The 23,434-nt window shown below is 32.2% G+C and overlaps 1 protein-coding gene and 1 pseudogene across 1 annotated transcript; both read left to right on the plus strand.

Annotated features, from left to right (window-relative positions):
* The first annotated feature begins 11,513 nt into the window (after nt 1–11,513).
* Nucleotides 11,514–15,633, plus strand: LOC112749248 (uncharacterized; annotated as a pseudogene).
* Nucleotides 15,634–17,184: 1,551 nt separating this feature from the next.
* Nucleotides 17,185–19,144, plus strand: LOC112751308 (psbP domain-containing protein 2, chloroplastic). Its single transcript, XM_025800395.3, has 3 exons — nt 17,185–17,637; nt 18,096–18,251; nt 18,854–19,144. The coding sequence occupies exons 1-3, from the start codon at nt 17,320–17,322 to the stop codon at nt 19,106–19,108; spliced, it is 729 nt and encodes a 242-aa protein (XP_025656180.1). The 5' UTR covers nt 17,185–17,319; the 3' UTR covers nt 19,109–19,144.
* The last annotated feature ends 4,290 nt before the right edge of the window (nt 19,145–23,434 follow it).

Consider the following 23,434-nt stretch of genomic DNA (forward strand, 5'->3'; position numbering starts at 1 on the left):
CTGGAGGTTCTCAAAATCCTCCACTTTTAACTCCGATTTGATGGTCGATTTGAGACCTTCATGAAACATGCATAATAAAGTGTCACCTCCCAATTGTCGGTGAGAGCGCGGTGCTAGTTCGAAATCGCGACGGTATGCCATCATTGAACCTGTTTGCTTCACCCGCAGTAATGGATCTAGTGGGTTTGCCGTCACGCCAGGTTCAAAGTGCTTAAGCAAGTCTTGTTTGAAGCGGATCCATGTGTGGAAAGTGGACTGGAATTCCCACTATTCGAACCACGTCAAAGCTTCTCCATGAAGTGCTAGCATGGCGTATTCAAGCTTGTCCCCCACCGGGATTTTTGAGATGCGAAAATAGTGATCCATTCGCACTAGCCATCCACTCGGGTCCGAACCATCAAAGGAAGGGATGTCCACAGAGCGATTGCCATCGCCCCTATTCGGAATGGGCTGTCGTCGACATCCGCCTCCAGGATCATCGTTGCGTGAGTGTCCACCTTCGGCTTCGGGTGTTGGTTGCTGTGAACGTAGCACCAGTTCTTCTATTTGTTTCATCATTGTTTTCAATAATTGGGTTTGTTCAGCGACCTATTTTTCCAAACCATCCACGCGTTCTTCCATGGCAGCGATGGTGCGAGTAAAGACCATCTACATGTACTAATCCCAGATCGAGCTCGGATACCAATTGTTAAGGGTTTCCTCACTAATTCCAAAATATCAAGAGGTACAGTAGCAAATAATTAACAATTAGAGTAATAAGAGGTGAGAGATAGAAGATAGGATAGAGAAAGATTGAGGTATCAATGTGATACTCTCAAGAAATATTATTCAGAAAAGAAGGAAGAAGAATGAGTAATGAAAGAAGATTCACTTGGCATTCGAGACACCAAACTCACCACTAAATAGTCACTCCACTTATTCCCTGCCTAAAAGCTTTTCAGCTTTCTTATTTATATTATCCATATCCCAACTACTTCCCTAAACATGTGGAATAACAATAATTTGAAGTTTCAATCAGTTACATGTTTTTCCCTCCTTCTATAAGTAAATTTAAAATGAGTTAAATCCCAATTTGGTCTATCCTGATTTGTTACAGTGTAGTGTCTGTATTATTTGGAAGATGGCTAGTAAAGGCTGGTTGTGTGGCAAATGTTTCTGATATGGTAGGAGAGTTAGGTAAAATAGGTAGAGTCTGTGTAGAATGAATTGGTGTTATATATATATATATCTCAAACTTCGTAGAGTCTGACCTGTGATCTGATGCCTCTAAAGAGGACTTTGATGAGACAGTACTAAACATAATGTGATAAGGAAATAAATTTTCAATAAATTGAATATGTCTAGCTAGGTAAACTTTCCTACTAGCAAGGTAAACTTTTCCACTATTAGTCATACACTTGTATCCTTTGTGATTGAAATCATATCCAAGAAATAGACAAATGTCATATTTATAATCAAATTTAGCACTCTTATATGGTCTTAAGTAAGGGAAGCATGCACATCCAAAAATTTTAAAAAATTTAAAATCTGGTAGCTGATGAAATAGAACTTCATAGGGGATTTTATTGTCAAGAACACTAGTTGATAATCTATTAATTATGTAAATAGATGTAATGAAGGCATCTTTTCAAAACTGTATTGGGAGAGATGTTGTTGCTAACAAAGATAATCTCATTTCTGTAATATGCATATGTTTTCTTTTCACACTTCCTTGTTGGTGACGTGTGTAAGGACATGACATTTGTGTTGAATGCCTTCATTAATAAGAAAATCAGAAAAGGCTTTAGAAAAAAACTCACCACCCTTGTCTGTTTGTAAGGTTTTAATATGATGGCCAGTCTAATTTCTATTAATTTCTTTTAGTTTTGAAAAGATAATAAAGTTTGAGCCTTATTCTGTAATAGAAAGATCACCGTGAATTTTGAAAAATTATCCACAAAGTAAGCATAATACCTGAAATCATTTCTTGAATTAATGGGGCTGGTCCCCAAAGATCAGCATACACACATTGCAATGGTTGATTATATACAGTTTCAGTTTGATTAAAATGTTATTTATGCATTTTGACCAAAGGGCCAATTTCACACAAATTTTGCAAAGAAGAATTAAAAGATAAAACAGGAATTAAGCATTTATTCATTACTTGATGTACTATTTTCATGGCACAATGCTCAAGTCTTTTGTGCGAAGGCACTAAAGTTAGGTAGATTACTATCTAAATTGCTAATTACATGAGAGTTACAAGAATCAAAAGAAAAGGCATCTAAATCAGAAGTAGTATTATAATGAGAACCACGAAGATAACATAAAGCAGATTTCTCACAGAGACTTAAGAACTTTGAGATTGTCAAAGCAATAAACTCCATTCCTAGCTATGCCATGTAGAAGATAATCCCTAGTATCCTGATCATGAATAACACAATATTCAAACCAAAATTCAAAGAAAATTTTATTTTCTGCAGCAAATCTGAACACACTTAGCAGATTTTGTGTAATTTGAGGAACATGAAGCAAATTCTTTAATTGAAATGTAACATTTGCATATTTATTATATAAGATAGAAGAACCAGAGTTCTTGATTGCAATACCTGTACCATTACCTATGAAGACTTGATCTGATTCAATGTTGCTTGTAGTTGCAGAAAGAAGGTGATGGTTATCAGTGGCTAACAGAAAGGGGGTTGAATCTTAGCCCCCTTTTTGCTTATTAACACTTGCTGGCCTTTGAAATAACTTCTGGAGACTTTTTGCTTTTTGTCTCGTAACGTGCATAACTCATTAAATACCATCAAATCAGATTTTCTCTTTCCATTTACTAAGGCATTTAAAGCTAATTTATAAAATTTGAATTCCAACCAAAGTGAGAGTGAGATCCATTGAGAGCATGCAGGATTTGCTTTCTCTCTTCTCAAATTTTCAAACCAGGCTAGTTGGTCACAAACCAACAATTGATTTGGGCTTACACAATTAAATTTGGCCCAACTAATACATCACTAATTCAGCCACAAATATTAAACCATTTTTGTACCAAAGGCTGAGTTTCTTCAAACTATTGGGCTTGCCATATTTTTTCTTTTCGGTCCAAAACAAAATCTGCACAACAAAATTATCAATTAGCAATTGTGAATTGAAGATCAAATTAATAATTTTGTAATTAATCATTTTAATAATATTTGATCATCATCAAATTAATTTGGAGTTTTCCAAACTCATCAATCTCTCCCTTGATGACAAACATTATTAAAAATTGAAATGAAAAGCTTTAGAGTTTAGAGTACTCCCTTTGAAGATTTGGAATCCTCCCCCTTTTCAACTGTTACATAGCTCCCCTTAAATATATGCCATTTTACCAAGGGAAGCAATACCTGTAATATTTAAAATCAAGCTAATAGCCACCATGTATTTAACATATGGAATTTTGAAATGTTGAACAGCTTGATTTATGAGCAGAAGTGAAGTGATAAGCAAAACTGATTTGTTATCATATAAATGATTTTCTGCTCAATATCAAACACAATGATTGAGTACAGAGTACATAGCAACCAAAGAAAAAACATTAGATAATTTCCAAAAAAAAATTTACTGCCAAATCATTTGATCAAATAGGACAACATTTTCTAGCAATCGTATCAGAGCATAAAAAATTATCCAACTTCATTCAACATATCAGAGCACAAGGAAATTATCAAAACATAACTAAGTTCCAATAAAGATAATACAACAGATATTTCAACACAACAGATCATAAGTCATAAGGCATGACCATCGGAGCATAGAACTTATGCACATGGGTGATCATGAATCAAAACGATTTCAGCCCCTGTTTTAATTCAATTTTTCCAACTTTTTCCTCCCCTTTTGTCATTAATGGGGAACCTACAAAAAAACACATGACAATGGTATGCAAACAAACAGAACTAGAACTAGAATATCCAAGAGTTTAACAAAATAACAATGGTCCAGAGTATCCAAGAGTAAATACCAAAATATCAGAACAAAGTTAAAAATAATGACAACTTAGATCAATCATCAGATAGGTTAAATTCAGAGCCGTATTCATCATCTCCCTCTACACCCTTTTTAAAACTCTGCAGCAGCAGGTTAACTCTTTCTTGGCACTTAATCCAAGCTTTCTCATTTTCATATGCTTGCTTGCGAGCTGTTTTATAGGATTGCACCATTAGATTGGACATATTTGAGAACTCAGTGAGTACATCCTTGATTGAATCCTCAATCTTTGTTGGCTCATGTGGGCGGCTCTCAAGATCACTTTCAGACAGTTCAGATGGCATGGAATGTTTTCCTTTGGTGCTTTTCATAGAACCTGAGACTCTTCCTCCCTTGATTGTGGAAACTTTATTTTCTACATCCTCATTAGTTAGATCAACATTAAAATATTCAAAGATGCATGTAAGAAAGATTCCATAAGGAAGATTAGCCTTTTTGTCACTTCTAACACATTCCCACATGTGTCTCACCATAAGATATGCAAAAGAGATAGGAGAAGAAGTAATAATAGCAAAAAGTACCAAAGTATCACAGATAGTTACTCTATGGTATGAACCACTCTGAGGCATTAGATTGTGATTGATGATTCTGTGCAGAAGTGCTCTTTCAGGACCAAGAGCTTTGTGGGTCAGAATCATGCCATCCAAAGTAGAGAAATTTACGCAAGTTTGGTTCAAAGCAATATGGAGTGAGATTCCAACTTGTGAATCCCATTTTCTCGTCATATAAGCAGCGGCTCCTTCATCAACATATCCCAAAGCAGCACTGATTGTTTCTCTGTTCAGGGACATATGAACCCACTTGACATAGGAATGGATTGCACCATCAATGAACCTCATGTTCGCATAGAAGTCGCGAACCAAGGCTGGATACACAGGTTTCTGAATATTGAACAAAGGAGTCCATTTCAAATTTTCAAAGAAAGAGACAAAGTTGATGCCTTTAGCACTAAGAGATTTCAAGTGCACTATGTGGGATGCACACAAGTGACGCTTCTTCAGGACTTCATTATGAAACTCATATGAAGTGCATGAGTTAAATCTGGCTGGATCAAAGTGTGAGTGACCTTTGTTGTACTTATTTTTGAAATCAAGTGATTCCAAATTCGGTGGTTCCCTGGTATTACGAAGCACATAACTCTTTGTGCGCTGTGAACTGCGCCCAGAAGCATGAGGAGTTGATTTCTTTGGAGGTGAGTGAGGTAAAGAAAACTGAGACTCCTCTTCTTCTTCTTCCACAATCGGTTCTTTATCCTTCCCAATCTTCTTTCTGGATGAAGTTTTCTGAGCAATGACCTTTTTTTTCATGGTCTCGGTTTGCTTGGAGGAGGGAAAAGGGGATGAAGAAGATGTTGAGTGTATGTGAATATGAGTGTGTGTTTGAGGAGTAGAAGTGAATGAAGGATTTTTGGGTAGAGGGGTTTGGCTACTTCTCTTGGGTGCAACCTTCTTTTTCATGTTATGAAGATGAAGAGAGGCTAGGGATGATGGGGTGGCCGAAGAGGTTGGAGAGATGTGGGAGGTTATGAGAGCATTAAATGCTGAATGGAGAGAGAATGTGGTTAATGACCATTAAGTGGCGCAGTTATCAACAAAGAAGGAAGTTTAAACTTAAAAAAAAGGGTTAGCTCCTAGAATCAAGGGAATAGGTGAGAGAAAAGATTATGATTTGACAACTAATCCTTCCTACAAGATTTGATATGACAACTTCCCACAAAAATATGATTAACAATTGAGGAACTCAAAACGGGCCAGGGTTGTGACTGAGGTCAAAGAGGATTAGGTGGGGCCCATAATCATTAATATCCGAATTAGTCTCTCCCTGTATCAATGCCAATTCATCACGTCCTCAATTTTGTCTCCTAGTTTCCTACGAGACAAAACCAACAGATTCATCAAAAATCACAAATTATCAATAGAATTTAAATCCAACATATCCAAGCTATTCCTTAATGAATAGAATCTATCCTCACACAAAGGTTTAGTGAAAATATCCACAAGTTGTTCTTTAGATTTCACAAATTGAATATCAATAGTACCCTTTTGCACATGTTCTCTAATAAAATGATATTTAATTTTAATGTGCTTAGTTCTTGAGTGCAGAACAGGATTTTTAGAGATGTTAATAGCACTCATATTATCTCATAATTAATATTTTGTATCTACGCCCTCAATAGCTTGCTCCCACTGGTACACTTGTCTTTTCACCTCAACTAAACAGTGTATTGCTTTGTACTGCATCGTTCCTGAAGATGGTAGGGAGAGAGGGGTGAGAAACAAAAGTTTCTCAGTAGTTTATCTATATGGTGTCATCGTATCCATCCCCAGCCACTCCGAGTTTTAAAATAAAAACAGTGATGATGCAATGTTGTTCAATTATTATTTTCAAAAGTCTTGGTTAGTCGGATTGGTGTGACTTTTAGATGCTTCTCATTTACTTATGTTATGACATGTGTGATGCATACAAAATACCTATAGCGTTAAAACATATAAATGTAAACTCATAAACCTTGGTATGATATTCTCATAGGCCATAAAGCAAGGCAAAATAAATAATAAATAAGAGAAAAATAGTAACATTGCCATAGGTAAGTCAAACAGAATAGATCTTAATAAAATAAAGATCTTAAACAATATCATACATCATATAAAAAGGAACTTTGGATAAAGAAGGATCTTTGAATGAAATAATAAACATAATCATAAATTAAAAAGGATAAAAGAAGAACAATCATGATCACACATTTCATTGTACTTTTCATTACTTTTTCTCGTAGCTTTTATGGTAGGTATTGAGTTCAAACCGGTATAAAAAGTGGGAGTCCCCTTCCCTTACTGAAGGTTCTTATCGCAAACATTTTGGCGATCACCTTCCCTTACCGAAGGATCATATCGATATCTTGTCTTTGGGGGTCACCTTCCTTTACCGAAGGATCATTCCCTCAGTTCAATTTACAATCAAGGTTATTTAGACATACACAAGAAGGAAGTCATGTCAACAAAGATATATTAGGGATAAGTACTTTTTTCGTCCCCAAGGTCTGGGGTCGAAATCAAAATCGTCCCTGACCTTTTTTTCTTATTAAAATAATCCTCAACGTTACAAAACGTTATAAAATCGTCATTTTTTACTTCAATTTTATTTTTTTTACCAAATTACCCTTCATTATTAAAAAATTATAAAATAAAATAAATATAAAATAAATAAATAAAAAAAAAGAAGAAAAGGAGGTGGGGACTGGGGAGAGAAAGAAAGGGGGGAGGCCGCGAGAAAAAGGGAGAGGGAGGGGGGAGAGAAGGGGACCGCCGCCCTGCCCTGCTGCTTTGCCATCCTGCCGCACCGCCGCCCTGCTGTCCTACCGCACCGCACCACCACACGACCATCTTCTTCTTCTTCTTCTTCTTCTCCATACCGCCGCACCACCGCCCTGCCACCCTACCGTCCTGCCGCACTGCACCGCACCACCGCTTCTTCTTCTTCTGTGGACTGGATTTTTGATGATATTTGTTGTTGTTGATGAAATTTGTTGTTGCTGAAATTTAAATTTCTGAATTTTTAATGAAATTTATTATTGTTGATGAAATCTATTGATGATGATGATGATCATGAAGAGAGGGGCATGAGGAAGGGGGTGGGGAGGGGTTACGGTGAGGGGGTGAGGGGTGGGGGGGTTATAGTGAGGGGCTTGATGGTGGTGGTGGTGGTGATGTTGGTGTTGATGGTGGTTGTGGTGGTATGGTGTTTTTGCTGTTGTTTAGTGGTCTTGGTGTTGGTGTTGGTTGGTGTTGGTGGTGGTGTTTGTGTTGGTGGTGGTGGTGTTGGTGTTGATGGTCGTTGTGGTAGTAATGTTGGTGGCAATGGATGTGGTGGGGTGAGGAAGGTGAAGAGGAGAATGATGATGATGAGGGTATTTTGGTCCAAAAATTCGAGAAAGGATGATTTTAAAGCGTTTTTGAACGTTGAGGATGATTTTAATAAGAAAAAAAGGTCGGGGACGATTTTGATTTCGACCCCAGGCCTTGGGGACGAAAAAAGTACTTATCCCGATATATTATTATATAAAATTGATGGGATAGTCCCCTTTCCTTATCGAAGGTTCTTATCCCAAATATTTTGGCGATCACCTTCCCTTACCGAATGATCATATCGATATCTTGTCTTTGGGGTCACCTTCCCTTACTGAAGGATCATTCCCCCAGTTCAATTTACAATCAAGGTTATTTAAATATACACAAGAAGAAGGAAGTCATGTCAACAAAGATATATTATTATATAAAATTGATGGGATAGTCCTCTTCCTTTACCGAAGATTCTTATCCCAAAGGTTTGCCGATCACCTTCCCTTACCGAAGGATCATCTCGATTATCTTGTCTTTGGGGGTCACCTTCCCTTATCAAATGATCATTCCCCCAGTCCTTTAATGCACATAAGATAGTTATTATAATATATAATGCGTATGAAGGAAAGAGACATTATATCATGACATGTAATGCTAACATCTATATAAAAAAACATTTAAGATATGACATATAAAATTTAGCATAAAACCCCTACCTCGAGTGAAGTTTCGATAGGTATTCCGATGCAAATAGATACGGTTTGTTAGTGAAGAAAGACTTGTTCTATAGCTAAACTTTGTGTATACTAGAATATTTTGTATAGAAAAAGAAAATAGAATGAGAAAGGGAGGATCAAATAGCTCTCAGGTATGTGCAGATTATGTTAGGAGACATTTAGGTGAAATCTTCAATCTAAATCGTTACTTTGTGAGCCCTATAACATTTTCTACGTTTGGAATTTGGAAATAGTTATTAGATACAAATTTATAGAAAATTGAATTAGCTTTAAAACAAATCTTAAAGGAAGTCAATCGGATAACCACAGCTTGAGATATTCCCGAAATACTGTTAGTATATCAGGCTGGCTGATAAGAGCACGATTTTCTACTATGAACTTGTAACCGATTTATCTACCTAATTTAATTTGAATTTGATTTTATACTGAACTTAAGGAATAGAGCTAGTATTCTTATCTTTTCATATAACAAAATATCATTTAAATCTAATAAATGTAGAATTAATTATGACTATATTTTAAAAGGTTGTTTATTGTCAGTTAGAAATTTACTACCACTAGTGTTTTCATATGTTTAAATTTTAAATTCAAATATTAAATCATTACCATTTTAATTAATTAATTAGTTATTAAAAAATGACTTGATTCAAAAAAGTTGGGATGTTACCTTGAGAGTATATTTGATGTAAATCGAAAATTTTTGAGACAAAATTGAAATAAAATAAAATTTAGAGATATTTTTAAAACTTTTGTCAAACTTTAAAGACAAAAAATATATTTTATCCTTAAAAAAATATCAAAAGCATTAAAAATAAATTAAAAGAGAATGATTAAAAAAAGTTAAACAAGTTAAATGGGCTAATTTATTTATTTTGTAGGACAATCTATTTAATTCATAGACTAAGCGAGTTCATTAAACATCTTATTTTTATAGTCTTATTTTTACAATAAAAGACCCATACACACTCATTTTTTTTTTACCAAAGATAGAAGATTCGAATCCGCAACCTTTTAATTGAGTATAGAGAGACTATGTCATTTGAGTTATTACTCATTAGCACCCATACACACTCATTTAAAATAACTAAATGAATCGAAATCATCAAATTCAGCTCATTTTAAACAGCACTGTTTGTAAGTTTAAGTATTCTTTATTTCTCGCTTATTGACTTATTCAGATAAATTTTATTTTTTAAGTGTCAATGATTTCGAGGATTCTTTCATGTTTAATTTAGATGAGGTAACAGAAAGAAATTAACTAAATTTCCAACACTACTCTTAAAATTCAGGCTTTTATTATTTGATTTTTCAGATTTAAAATTTATTATATTAATTTTCAGATTCAATTTTAGGTACTATATTAATTTTTGAATTTTTGTATTCAATAAATGAAGTATTGAATTAGTTTTGATTTATCACGTTAGATATATAGATAAATAATGTTATTTAATTCCGACCCTTAATCAAGACAAAAATGATATTATTTTAGAGAATGATAGAAGATAAAATATTTTGCACATTATATAAATTCTTTTTTATTTTCTCATTTCTTGTTTAAATGCTAAAATAAAAGAACACCGTTTATCTCTGTGTCTAATCTGGCAAGTCAAAATCGATTCAGTACTTTATTCGCTGATTTAGTACAAAAAAAAATCTAAAAATTAATATAATGTCAAGAATTAGATCTCAAAAATCATTATAATAAATTTTAAACTTAAAATACTAAAATTAGACCACTTTAAAAATTTATTGCAAAGAAATGATTGTTATTCATTCATATTAATTAAACATCGTGTCCATTCATTGGTTTATAAGTTTAGGATTTATTTATTTTATTTTTTAAAAATATATAATAATTTTTAAAAAGGTTTTCATATACTTTGAAATCCCTAAAAATAAAAAAGTATTTTAAAATATGTATTTAGAATATATATTAATAAGACTTGTAAATTTATCATATTATTAGAAGAGCAAATTAAATATTTTATTTTAAATTCATTTATCATAACTAGTGTAGTAATATATATATATATATATATATATATATATATATATATATATATATATATATATATATATATATATATATATCTTTTTCATTACATAGGATTAGTTTGGTAAAGATTTTACTTTTTAAAAGTAGTTTATAAAAGGTAATTTTTAAAAGATAACTTTTTAAAAGTTGTAGCATTTATGTTTGGTAAATCAAATCAAAAATAGTTTTTAATAAATACAAACAACATCAATTGCGTTTAGTAAAATAATTTTTAAAATTTAAAAATACTATAATAGACATAAATATAAACATTAAATTTAAAAATTAGTTAACATACGAAGTTATATTAGATTTTTAAATTTTAAAAAACACAAGCCAACTTTAAAAAGCTCTATCTTGAGTACTTTCAAAAATATCTCAATCTTTTAAAAGCTGCAAGCATAAACATATCTTCTTTTTTATTTACCAAATACAAAATAAAAAACTTGAATTTTTAAAAAGCACAAATAACTCTTCAACAAATTTTACTAAACCAAGCCATAGCGATTGTGATTCACCATGTGATGCAGATAGGTATTATTTTTTATTCACCATGTGATGCAAATAGGTATTATTTTTGGCATTTTCTCTCTGAGCAATGTTAGGGACCAGCAACTTTTGTGATTGGTAGCCATTAAATAGCCATCAATAATGATTTAATGGTGCGAGATTGGTGTAAAATTTCATCTAATGACTCACTTTTTTCTGCTGATTACGTGCTGGTCAAAATTCAATAAAATTGCTGACCCTTTAGACTTTTTCCTTTTGGTATATTGATGGAACAAGTTGGACCAAAAAATTATTGATTGAAGAATATTATTTTTTATTGATTGCCTTTGCTACTGGATCAAAGAACAAATGTTGTCATATTTAAGGATTTAAGCTTTCATTAGAGATTTTGTATGAAACATCATTTCTAGTATCTGATTCTGAGTAAGGTTGAGCCAGGGAAACCTGCAGGCTGCAGGACTTACCTGGCAGCGCAAATTGAATTATGCAGGAAATACTCCGCTAGAATTCAACGTATCTTTGAAAGAGATAATAGATGTATATAAGCCTTTCATGCATGTGAATTGTCCACATATATCATGTCATCCATAATTTTATTCATGGACTTAACCATTGTTAGTCGTGCTCAACATGTCAAGAGTATTTTTTCACCATCAAACTCATACAAAGAAACCTCAGTATTAGTTTTTACTGAATTCTTTATTCCTATTATAGAGCAAGGCTTTTCAATGTGAATTACCTGCTAAAATACATTGGTACTTTTCTATGGTTAAATATGTTTGCTTATGGCTGTAGTAGACTTAAAAGTTAAGGACATAATGGTTTTTGATATATGTAGCAATCCTTATATGATATCTGAATTTATAGGCTCCAATAGGTTTTCGGCTATGGCGCCATGTCCGGGAAGATGATTTGTCCTAATAAAATGTTTTTCTGATCATGTTTCTTGAATTGCTTGCTGCATGTCTTACAGGAAGGAATGATGGACCCTTTTGCTAAGCGTCATGTGACATCTTGTCATGGTGTTCCTTTAGGTGGCATTGGGTAGGTCTTCAATCCAAAAAATAAGCTTCAAATTTTCTACATTAATCAGGTCACCAATACAAATAACAAATTATATTTGCTTGGGAGGAAAAATTTTATACATTAGCAGTTTACTAGTTACATGCATAAAAAATTATGGGATTGGTATAGTAGAGTTCGGTTTCTAATTATTTCTGCCTTAAAACAAAATGAAGTCATGTTAATGCCATTAGTGGTTTGAATCATTTTGTGCATTAAATTTTGCTTTGTTCTACAGTTCAGGAAGCATTGGAAGAAGTTACAGGGGTGAATTTCAACGTTGGCAACTATTCCCTGTAAAATGTGAAGATAAACCAGTTTTAGCAAATCAATTTTCAGTAAGTTTGCTTGAATCTATCTTATCACAAATATTACAGTGCTGCTATATATATCTGGGTAAAATCTTCTCGATCTTACAGTATCGTTTACATTTATGTTTATTTAATCTGCTATATATACCATTGATCTTTTCTTGTTACAAGTTACATGGCTTGTCTTGGCCCCATTTTCATAACAGTCAATATTCACCAACAATAAGCTTTTGTATAAATATCAGATGAGAGAATCCATTCCCCATAAAAATAACTATACCTTGAGATATGTTATCATGAAAGCATAAGTGAATAATGTGATGCTGACAACAGAACACATCATGAATCCATAACATTATAAAGAATTACTTAGTCCAAGGTTGGACATCTTGCAAGAACATAGTACAATCTTGTTTGAACCTTAAATATCAATTACAGTGTACTTTAAGGTTGATAATAGTTTGTTTATCAAGAAAAAGGACATGCATAACCAAATTTATTTCTTTCTTTGCTTACTATCAGGTATTTGTTTCACGTCCAAGTGGTGAAAAATATTCAAGTGTACTATGTGCAGGGAAGGCAGATATATTGAAGTAAACATTTATAGATTGCCTTGTAAATTACCAGTTACTAATTTATCATTTTCTTAATCTTATTCTTGTAAATTAATTTCTTGAAAAAAATTTACTTCAATTTCATTCAGAGAAAACCCAGTGTCAGGACAAATCCACATATCATGCATTGTACCCAAGGGCTTGGACAATATATGAAGGTAAAATACAGTTTTCACTTTTGTGGTAGGCAAGAGTCACTTCAATTTCTTTTTAGTTAGAATTTGATACATATGTTGCTCTTAATAAGCAATAAGTGTTATTTATGCAGTTAAATAATTTTGGAAAAACAACAGCAGATGTCACCTTGCTTTTCACATGGACTGTAAGTTAAACTTTTTTGTGACTATTAATTGCTATTACACTCTTGGTGTTTTAGTTTTTTATGCAAGCAATTGATGTATGCATTTAGAATTCTGTTGGAGGACTTTCTGAGTTTACTGGCGATCATTTTAATTCAAAGATGTAAGAAATTTGTGAAAATCTCCCATTTGATTGCTTTTTATTCTAACATTCAAGATACATATTATGTCATGCTAGGACAGAGTGCATGGTGTTCTTCTACATCACAAGTAAAGCCTTAACCCTTACTGTACTTTTGAATGATAAATAATTTTGGAATTTATCAATTAATTTAGTTGATACGATAGGACTACGAATGAGCGGTCTCCTGTCACATTTGCAATTGCAGCAACTCTTACTATTCCTTCAGATGCTCAACGTACTGTCACATTTTCACTAGCATGGGACTGCCCTGAAGTCAAGTTTCCGGCAGGAAGGGTTTACAAATTACAACAGGTTGGCTGTAGAAAACTTGTATAAAATTTCCTGTCTGAAGACTATGCTTAACTAACCAAACTTAACAGCCGTTACACTAAATTCTATGGTACTAATGGGGATGCAGCTGCAAAGATTGCGCACGATGCTATTATCGGTAATACTCTTTGATGAGATACATTAAATTTTGTATTTGTATGGTTGGGATTGCTTCTAAACTCAATATTGAGAATTGTCCATAGATTATTTTTGGAGAGCCAGACTATGGATAAAATTTTCTCTTTTCTTTTCTATTCTTTCTTTGATGTCAAAATTTAGATGATTTCCCAAAGCATGCACCATACTTATAATTGCTAATAGCCTAATAGAATTCATGAATAACTTACTAAAGCTTCTATGAATTGCTGACATAGGGCACCGGCAATGGGAGGCTCAGATTGAAGACTGGCAAAGACAAGAGACTTCCTGAGTGGTAATGCTCAGTTCTTTATTAACTTTCTTCTTGTGCATTCAGAGTTGTGCAGGTACCCTACAACCCTTTTGAATGAGCTCTACTATCTGAATTCTGGGTTCACAATTTGGACAGGTATTTCTCTAAAACTTGGGTATTCTATATTAGCTAATTAAGCCATGTTTATGACTGTCTCGGTCATCAATTTGTGACATTATTCTCTGTTTCGCAGATGGTTTAGGTCCGGTGCATAGTTCAGCTAGCTTAGGGGAAAGAAAATTTTCACTGGATGGGTTCATATATGATTTAGAGTCCAAATTTATCGCCCCAGAGTGATACTGCTATTAACATTCTTGAAAGATTTAGCTCTATGCACACTCCAACTGCATCAAAGTCAGCATATGGAGTAAATTTGCTTCAAGAAGGGGAAGAAAACATTGGTCAATTTCTTTATCTTGAAGGGGAATACCTTTGATGTTCATTTTTACTCATCTTTTGCACTGGTCATGCTTTTTCCAAAACTTGAACTCAGTGTCCAAAGAGACTTTGCTGCAGCAGTAATGATGCATGATCCTGAAAAAAGGCAAACTCTAGTTGATGGCCGAATGGTTTGAAATAAATGGCTATAATCTTCATAACACAGATAGGTGGAAAGACTCAAATCCAAAATTTGTTCTCCAGTGTTATAGGGATGTAGTTGCCACCGGAGACAAGAAGTTTGCAAGAGCTGTTTACATTGCAATTGCTTATATGGACCAATTCGACAAGGATGGCGACGGAATGATTAAGAATGAAGGCTTCCCTGATCAAACTTATGACACATGGTCTGTATCTGGTGTGAGTGCATATAGTGGTGGACTTTGGGTTGCGGCACTTGAGGCAGCTTCAGCCTTGGCACATGAAGTTGGTGACAAGGGCTCTGAGGAGTATTTTTGGCTCAAGTTCCAGAAAGCCAAAAGTGTATATGAGAAATTATGGAATGGTTCATACTTCAATTATGATAGCAGTGGTGGGAGTAATAGTTCATCCATTCAAGCTGATCAATTAGCTGGACAATGGTTGTTTTTCTTCTTCTGGAAACTATGCCTTATTTGCATGCTTTATTTCCATTGGTGCAACTTGTCAAGTAGGTTTGTTAGATTAACAACATATGTGCATATGCCAGTAGCATCAATTGAATTATTCTATAAGAATAACTTCAGAAAGAAAACTTAAATCAGCAAAAACTGGAAGAATATAAACAATGTTGTAGAGTTTGTTATGCATATAATTCAGTCTTTTGTTATGCCTTATTACTCTATCCTCTTGATACTTAAACGTGTGGAAAATTATAGCCTCAAGTTGATGCAAAGTAAGCTTTAACCACAGAATCAGAAGGTTTTAATTTTACCAACAGATTTCTTTGATAAGAAACTTAACTTTCTTTTTCTTTCTTAATTAATCCCTTATGTCATGTAACACACGAGTAATGCAATTTTTAGTCAACATTTTAATTCTCAACAAATTTTAACCAAATTAGTCTCTAACTCTTTATTTTTTTAGATGCATAAATTTTCACCTCATATTTTGATAAAAAAATTAAACAAATTAATCTTATCATTATTTAATAAAGACATAATCGTTAAAAATTCTTAAACTAATTTTTTTATATAGACAAATAATTTAAAGTTTGAAGATTGATTGAGTAATTAAAATTAATTGAAAATTAAAATTTTTTCACTAAATACTTTTTAAAAATTGATTCAGATATTAATCAATAAAATAACTCAAAGTAAATTTTTTTGTGTTTTATCATGTATTCTTTTAGAAATAGTTATTGAAGGTTTATTCTTGTGTTGAATTAACAGTTATGCTTTCTAAACTCTTGAAGCATGGGACATTAACGATAGATACAGATTTATGTGTTACATGCGCCGATGATTTGTCTTTGTCAAGATACCATGCTGGTTTTTGCAAAGTTGCACGTCTTCTGAAGACGAAGGATGAGAAAACACCAAGCAAGCAGTCTATGGCAGCTTATATATAATTCTACTTGCAAGAGGATGTTGTAGTCAAAGATTATTAGATTTAAACTTGTGCAATGCAACAAAAAAATGCAATAATGTAAATGAAAATAATCTTTTGCATTAAAAAATAAAATAATTTAAACTTATCAAACTTTTTTTATAGAATTATTTTGGCTAATTTTTTTTTAGATATAGACCAGAATTTTGTGTAACATACCATTATTGGATTTTATTGTATTTTTTAACATTTTTATGGTGGAACAATTTGTAGGAGGCTGAATTGTAATAGCAATTTTTTTAATTTATTTGTAGTAATATGCAAGAGTATATTAAGTAATTATAATATTAAATATATATTATGTCAACACACAGAGTGTATTGATATTACATAAGGAGCTTAAGCATATTATATTTTTTATTAAAAAAATATAACTCGGGTATTATAAAAGAAAGAACGAAAATTAATCTATTTCACCCTGTTAATCAAGACTTGGTTATCAAATTAGTTCCATTTAATATAAAAATCGTTTGACAAAGAATTAATTTAAAATAAAAAAATTAATTAATTAATCAAATTGATATAGTATTTTAACAGTTAAACAATTTAAAATAATAAATTACAAAAAGATAAATATTTAAAAAAAATAATTTTTATATATTAATATATTATTTTATTATATCCAATTAAATTATAGTTGAATTATATGATTGAATTTTTGAACATCCAATTGACTAATTCTACCGATTTAATGACCGATTGGGATTTCAAACCTCAAACATGACATTTGTTGAAACTACTAATAAAAATAACAGCAACAAATGAGTTCAATTTTTTTTTTTTTGGTGAACAATGAGTTCAATTTTTTTTTTTTAAGTACTTACCTTTTTTCCCCCTTTAACCCAAATGAAGTATGTTCTCATATCCCTGTGACCAACGAAACCCAACACATTGGACTTTCCAATTCAATTCCAATGGCTTTGAAAACTTGCTTCACTCTTCTCCACCATTCACAACACTCTTCTTCCAGAACCTTCTTCTCAATCCCCTCTTTCAATTCTGCTACCTGCATTCTTCACAATGAACCTCACAACAACCATATCCTGCATTTATCAACATCTTTTACTAGGAGGAAGCTCAATCTTACTCTTCTTCTCACAACTTTTCTTTCGAGCAATTTATCAAACACTAGTGGTGCATTCTTGATGGCTCAAGAGTTGGACTTGGAGCTTCACAGATACACTGATTCGAAGGAAGGTTTCACTCTTCTTATACCCTCTTCTTGGACTAAGGTAAAATTATTTACCCTTTTTTTTAATAACCTTAATCTTTGATAAGCTTTTTCTACTGTGAAGACTTGCGTATGTTTGGTATGATGTGTTGGAAAATGATTCAATAGGAGTTAAATGGAAATGGAATGAGGTGGGTAAAATATTGAGTTAAAATCTACCTGTTAGTGTATAACTCTTTTACACAGACATTTAAAATATTAGTTTCTTGTTGAGATTGAGGTGTAGAAGTTAACCACTTTTTGTTTTGTCTATATAGCAATAGTTTGATTTGATATTAATTTAGAAGAATTTTGCATTGAAAATGCATAAAATTTAAACTTAGATGAAATGGAAATGGAATAGTATTGGATGAAACTGATCATCATATTTCATAAAAAGTTGTTATTTATTCCCACCAAATTACAACACTTTCCATTTACATTGTAACAATCTTTGCTGCTCTGGTTTACAATGAATAGGTTGATAAAGCTGGGGCAACTGCTTTGTTTCAAGATGCAAGTATGGGGAGCAACAACATTGGGGTTGTTGTGAACCCAGTTCGTCTTGCAAATCTTGGAGACTTCGGGAGCCCCGAGTTTGTTGCTGATAAGCTTTTACAAGCAGAAAGGCGTAAGGTAAGGTTCTTGTTTCCATTGCTGGAACTTTCTATGACCAATGCAAAATTTGAGTCAAGTGTTGATGATATTGATTAGAAGAATCTCCCTGTACTTCACCATAACAACATAAGCAAAGGAATAATGAGCTGAAATATTTACCTTGGATTAGTTTGACTCTGTTGTGAACATCATTTCGCTAATACTAAGCGCTAAGACGCTAAAGGCTAAACTAACTAATTGGCTAAAAATTGTCTTCTCTGTTTCATTCATTACATTATATAATAAAAAGGACTCTAGAACCTTCTCTTCCTATAACAAACTATTGGCACCTCACCTGTGCTCTAAGCCTCTAAAGTATTCCTTCCTGTAATTATTTATTTTTATCCATAGTAGATTCTTCGTTGATCTTTATTTAATTAAATCAAAAGTAGATCATAGATGTTAGTGAAACATTGCTTCCGTATTTATGACCAAAGGAATAATGGCCATTACATATAGTTTGCTCTGCATTTAACAACTAAAGTAAGAAGGCAAAATTGTCTTTGATCCTAGGGGATAATCAAATGTCTACGTGATTATATATCATTTTAACTTGTGTGTATTGTTCTCCTCATCTTCAGGAAAGTACAAAGGAAGCTAAATTAATTGCAGCTTCAGAAAGATCAGGAAATGGAGATTTGCAAATTTATGAATTTGAATACACCATTGATAGTACTCGTGGAGGAAAGAAGAGGATATTTTCTGCAGCATTTGTGACCTCAAAGAAACTCTATCTTCTTAACATTGTTCATTCTGATAAACCAGAGAGTCCTCTTGAACCATATAAAAGAATGATTTTAGAGCAAGTTCTCCATTCCTTTAATGCAGCAGCTTAAAACTTTGAAATGAAAATCTCATTTCTTCTCTGATTATTCTCCCTCTCTTGAGTTTTGGTTCTTAAAATATGGCAACTGATTTATGTTCAGTCTTGGTTGAAAGTCATAAAAATCAACCAGACTGAAACTCTAGTGTATAGATTTTATATCGCTATGTTTTAACTTACATAGCTACATATTACTTGAACAGTTGAACATTATATCTTTCCAAAAGAGAAAATAGTGCAGGAGGTTTGTAATTATTTTCAACAAAGATAAAAAACGTTGATTTCATGAATAAATTATTTTCAGAAGATTATAGTTAGCGAGATCTCAACTAGGTTTAATTCACAGGCATAGGCTTATGCTTTCCACTGATCCTTCCTCCCTTAAGCTATTTATGAATAAGGCGAAAAAAACACGTAGTTATATGTAACTGTAAACCGAAATCTAAATATTTTGGCTCAGAAATATTGTTGGTTAAATCATAGTTTGAATTTTGGATATAGTTAGTTGTGTAAATAAGAATGTCAAACAAATTGGTCTATTAATTCAGTTCGTTTAGGTCTATTATAGATTTAAATGGATGAACTAATTATATATCAAATATCTATGGATATTTAAAATAAAAATTTTATTTATTTTTTTTTAAATTTATCAAACTAAATGAGTCAATATTTTTTTTTTGAATTTGTTATCTAAATAGATAAATTGTAATTAAAGCATGTGTATAAGGAGGGAAAAGAGGATTAGATTGGCTACTTGGCTTGAGAAAGCTTGAAACCTCACCCAATTCTGTAGATATCCCACAAGTCCACAACACAAATTATTGCAGATGATTTTAGAGGGACACACTATTCCGATTAGAAAAGGAATAATAAATATTATTAATTAAGTTAATTACATAATTTAAAATTATGAATAATTTTTAAATAATAATAAAAAATAAAATTCACTATTTTTATATTCTACAAAATTTATAAAAAAAATTATAATAAATTAACTCTAAATAAATATATTAACTTTGTAAAAAAAATATACATTAGATATTATACGTAATAATATAATATATTATCTTACGACTCATTATACATTGGATATTATTTCCTTCTCTTGAGTTTTGGTTCTTAAAATATGACAATTGATTTATGTTCAGTGCTAGTTGAAAATCATAAAAATCAACCAGACTGAAATTTACGTTCAGACTAAATATTTTGCACCAAATTAATTTTTTTTGTTATTGAAATTAAAAAAATGAGTTGTTAATCAATTCTGAATTCATATTTAAATTTGAATAAAAATAAAGTATTATTTTAAATTTTATCTCACTAATCAGACTTAATTTAAAAATAAAAATTATTTTGTACACTATATTATTGGATAATATGATCATTTGCCAAATAAAATAAACCAAAAAAAAAAAAAACACTAGTTATATTTTTTAGAAAACAAATTTAGATCTTTTTTATATCGTATATGAGAATCTTTTTGATGTATTTAAAACTTTCTACATTTACATATAATACAAAAACAAAAAATCTTAAAATGAATTTAAATATGAAATTTTTGAAATAAAATCTTTTCTATTTTTAATCATAATCTAATCTAACTAACATACTCTAGCTAACAAGTGAACCTTATAAATGTATTCACTTATATAAATGTTGTGTTTAAAAAAAGAAATCCAAGCAAGAAGCTAGTTAAGAAGACGAAAAAAAATACTTAAAGCAAGAATGAGTCTCAGTCTGAAATTAATTCCACCCAATTAATTAAAAATTGCCATCAAATTAGTTTGGTTTAATATAAATCGTTTGACAGAAAATTAATTAAAAATAAAAAATTGACTAACTAGTCAAACTGATATAGTATTTTAATAGTTCATTAGTTTAAAATAATAAACTACAAAAGATTAATCTTTTTAAAAAAATATATATCTTTTATATATTAATATATTATTTTATTATATAAAATAATAAACCACAAAATATATATCTTTTTAAATCTTTTGAACATTTAATTTTACGGTTCGATAAGCGTTCGATAAGCGGTTTGGTTTTCAAACCTCAAACATGGCATTTATTGAAAGTACTACTAATAAAAATAAAAATATTATTAAGTACTACTTTATTCATATTAACTGCCTTCAATATCTTCACTATGTCTCTCCATTTTACTACTTTAAGGTGTACGGCCTCACTACAATATTGTATTTGAATTTTAGTTTTACATTTAAACTTACATTTAATTTAAATCATTATTTAATGCCTTTTATTCTTGAGAATCTTTTGTTTTAATTAAAAACTATCTAAATTTACATAATACAAAAAAATAAAAAATCATAGAATGAAATTTTTTAAAACTAAAATTTGAAAATGAAATCTTTTAATTTTTATCCATAATATAATATAAATTAAATTGACACCTTCTATCTTAAAAAGTGAAGCTTACATAATCCCTTCTGAGAGTTTTTTGCTTTAATTAAAACTATCTACATTTACATAATACAAAAAGATAAAAAAAAAAATCCTAAAATAAATTTTTAAAATAAAATCATTTAATTTTTCTATAAAACTACTGCCCCTAGACTTTTTCATAAAATTAAATTGACATACTCTATCTTAGAAAGCGAAGCTTACATAAATAAATACTATATCTGAAAAAAGGAAACCAAGGAAGAAGAAATAGGAAACCAAGAAACAAGAAGAAGAAATAGGAAACCAAGAAAGAAGAAGAAGAAGAAGAAGAATGAGTGACGAGCAATCAGATTCTGCAATGATGAATCCGTGGGATATCAGAGACCCGTGCGATATGATAGACTTTTATGCCGATGAACCACCGCAGTTTCAGTTTGAGTCTCCGCCTCTGCCTGAGCCCGTCTGGAATGGGGACGAAAACAATGTAGGTGATCCCCAGCCCCAGCCGTTTGCCATGGACGTCAGTAGTAATCAACCACCTCAGCCGGTTATTGATGAGTTTTTCCCGGAAGCTATGAAGAGGACAGAGCACTATTATGGAAGCCATCAACCACTTCAGTCTCAGCCTCAGTCATGTGCCATTGACGTGTGTGGTAATCAACCACCTCAGCTACCGTCTCAGCCTCAGTCTTGGTCTTGGCCTCAGCCTTGGTCTCGGTCTCGGCCTCGGCTTCTTTCTGAGTCTTGGCCTCAGTCTCAGACGGATATAGTAAGGATGGCGACGGATGACTTTTTCGCTGACACATGTGGTTATCCCCCACCTCAGCCTCAGCCTCAGCCACAGCCTTAGCCTCAGCCTGAGTGGGATACCATGAACATGTTAGAGCTGATTCCCAATGTCGGTGCTCATCCTCAACCTCAACCTCAGGTCTGGACTTGGGAGGAGAACAAAGCTTTTGAGTCTGTTATTACCAGTTATTTTCAGGATGCTCTACACAACCACTGGGAGGCAATGGCTGCTCGTCTCCCCGGCAGGACGCGGGCACAGCTGCAAGAACGCTTTCAGAAGCTGATGAACGACATCAGTGCCATCCATAATGGTTATCCTACAAACACTCCTCTGATCAATGCTGCATCTGATAACATGACCATCATGATGGAACACAACCCTCTCTCCATCCCCATCATCAATCCACCACCACCATTACCGCCTTATTCGACTGATCATCAACATCACAGGTCGGTATTCTCAATATTTTCATTCTCTTCTTATTTCGCAAGGTTTATTTCTCATATTCTTTCTTTCTTTTTGTTTACTTATTCTATATATATTTCCTTTTTCTTGTAAGTTTTATGAACAAACCTAATAAACAATGAACTTTTTTTTCCCTTTGATTTGTTTTTGAAATAAATAAAATATTTTGAAATGGAGATGATCAAATATATAAATATTTTTGTTTACATGAAATTCATTGATGATCAAGTATTTTGTTTATTATCATGACAGGGAGGAGGTACTGCCGGCTGCAGAGGAGGAGGTCGTGCCAACTGCACAGGAGGAGGCCGCACCAACAAAGACAGGATATCATTGGACCGAAGATGAACATAGGTATTTACTTATTTATTTATTATCTAGTTAAATATTGGTATTTTAAAAAAAAAAAGTGAAGCAACTAATATCAACATATAGGAGCACTTCTCTTGATTTAGATATATCTCTAACTTGTCCATGATGATTGTCTATTGTCTACAATATATAAGTCTAGCACCTCTTTTTTGTAAGATCGATTTCACTGCTTTCTTGTTAATTAAAGGTTTCATATATCAGTGTTTTAGTGTATCAATAACTAGCAATTTGAGCGAGTTTTAAAGTAATTTTTGTTGATTGCTAAATTTATTTTTGTTTTGACCGTGGTTGGCATAATAAGGTTTT

Source organism: Arachis hypogaea, chromosome 15 (assembly GCF_003086295.3).
Source record: "Arachis hypogaea cultivar Tifrunner chromosome 15, arahy.Tifrunner.gnm2.J5K5, whole genome shotgun sequence".
NCBI classification, from domain to species: Eukaryota; Viridiplantae; Streptophyta; class Magnoliopsida; order Fabales; family Fabaceae; genus Arachis; species Arachis hypogaea.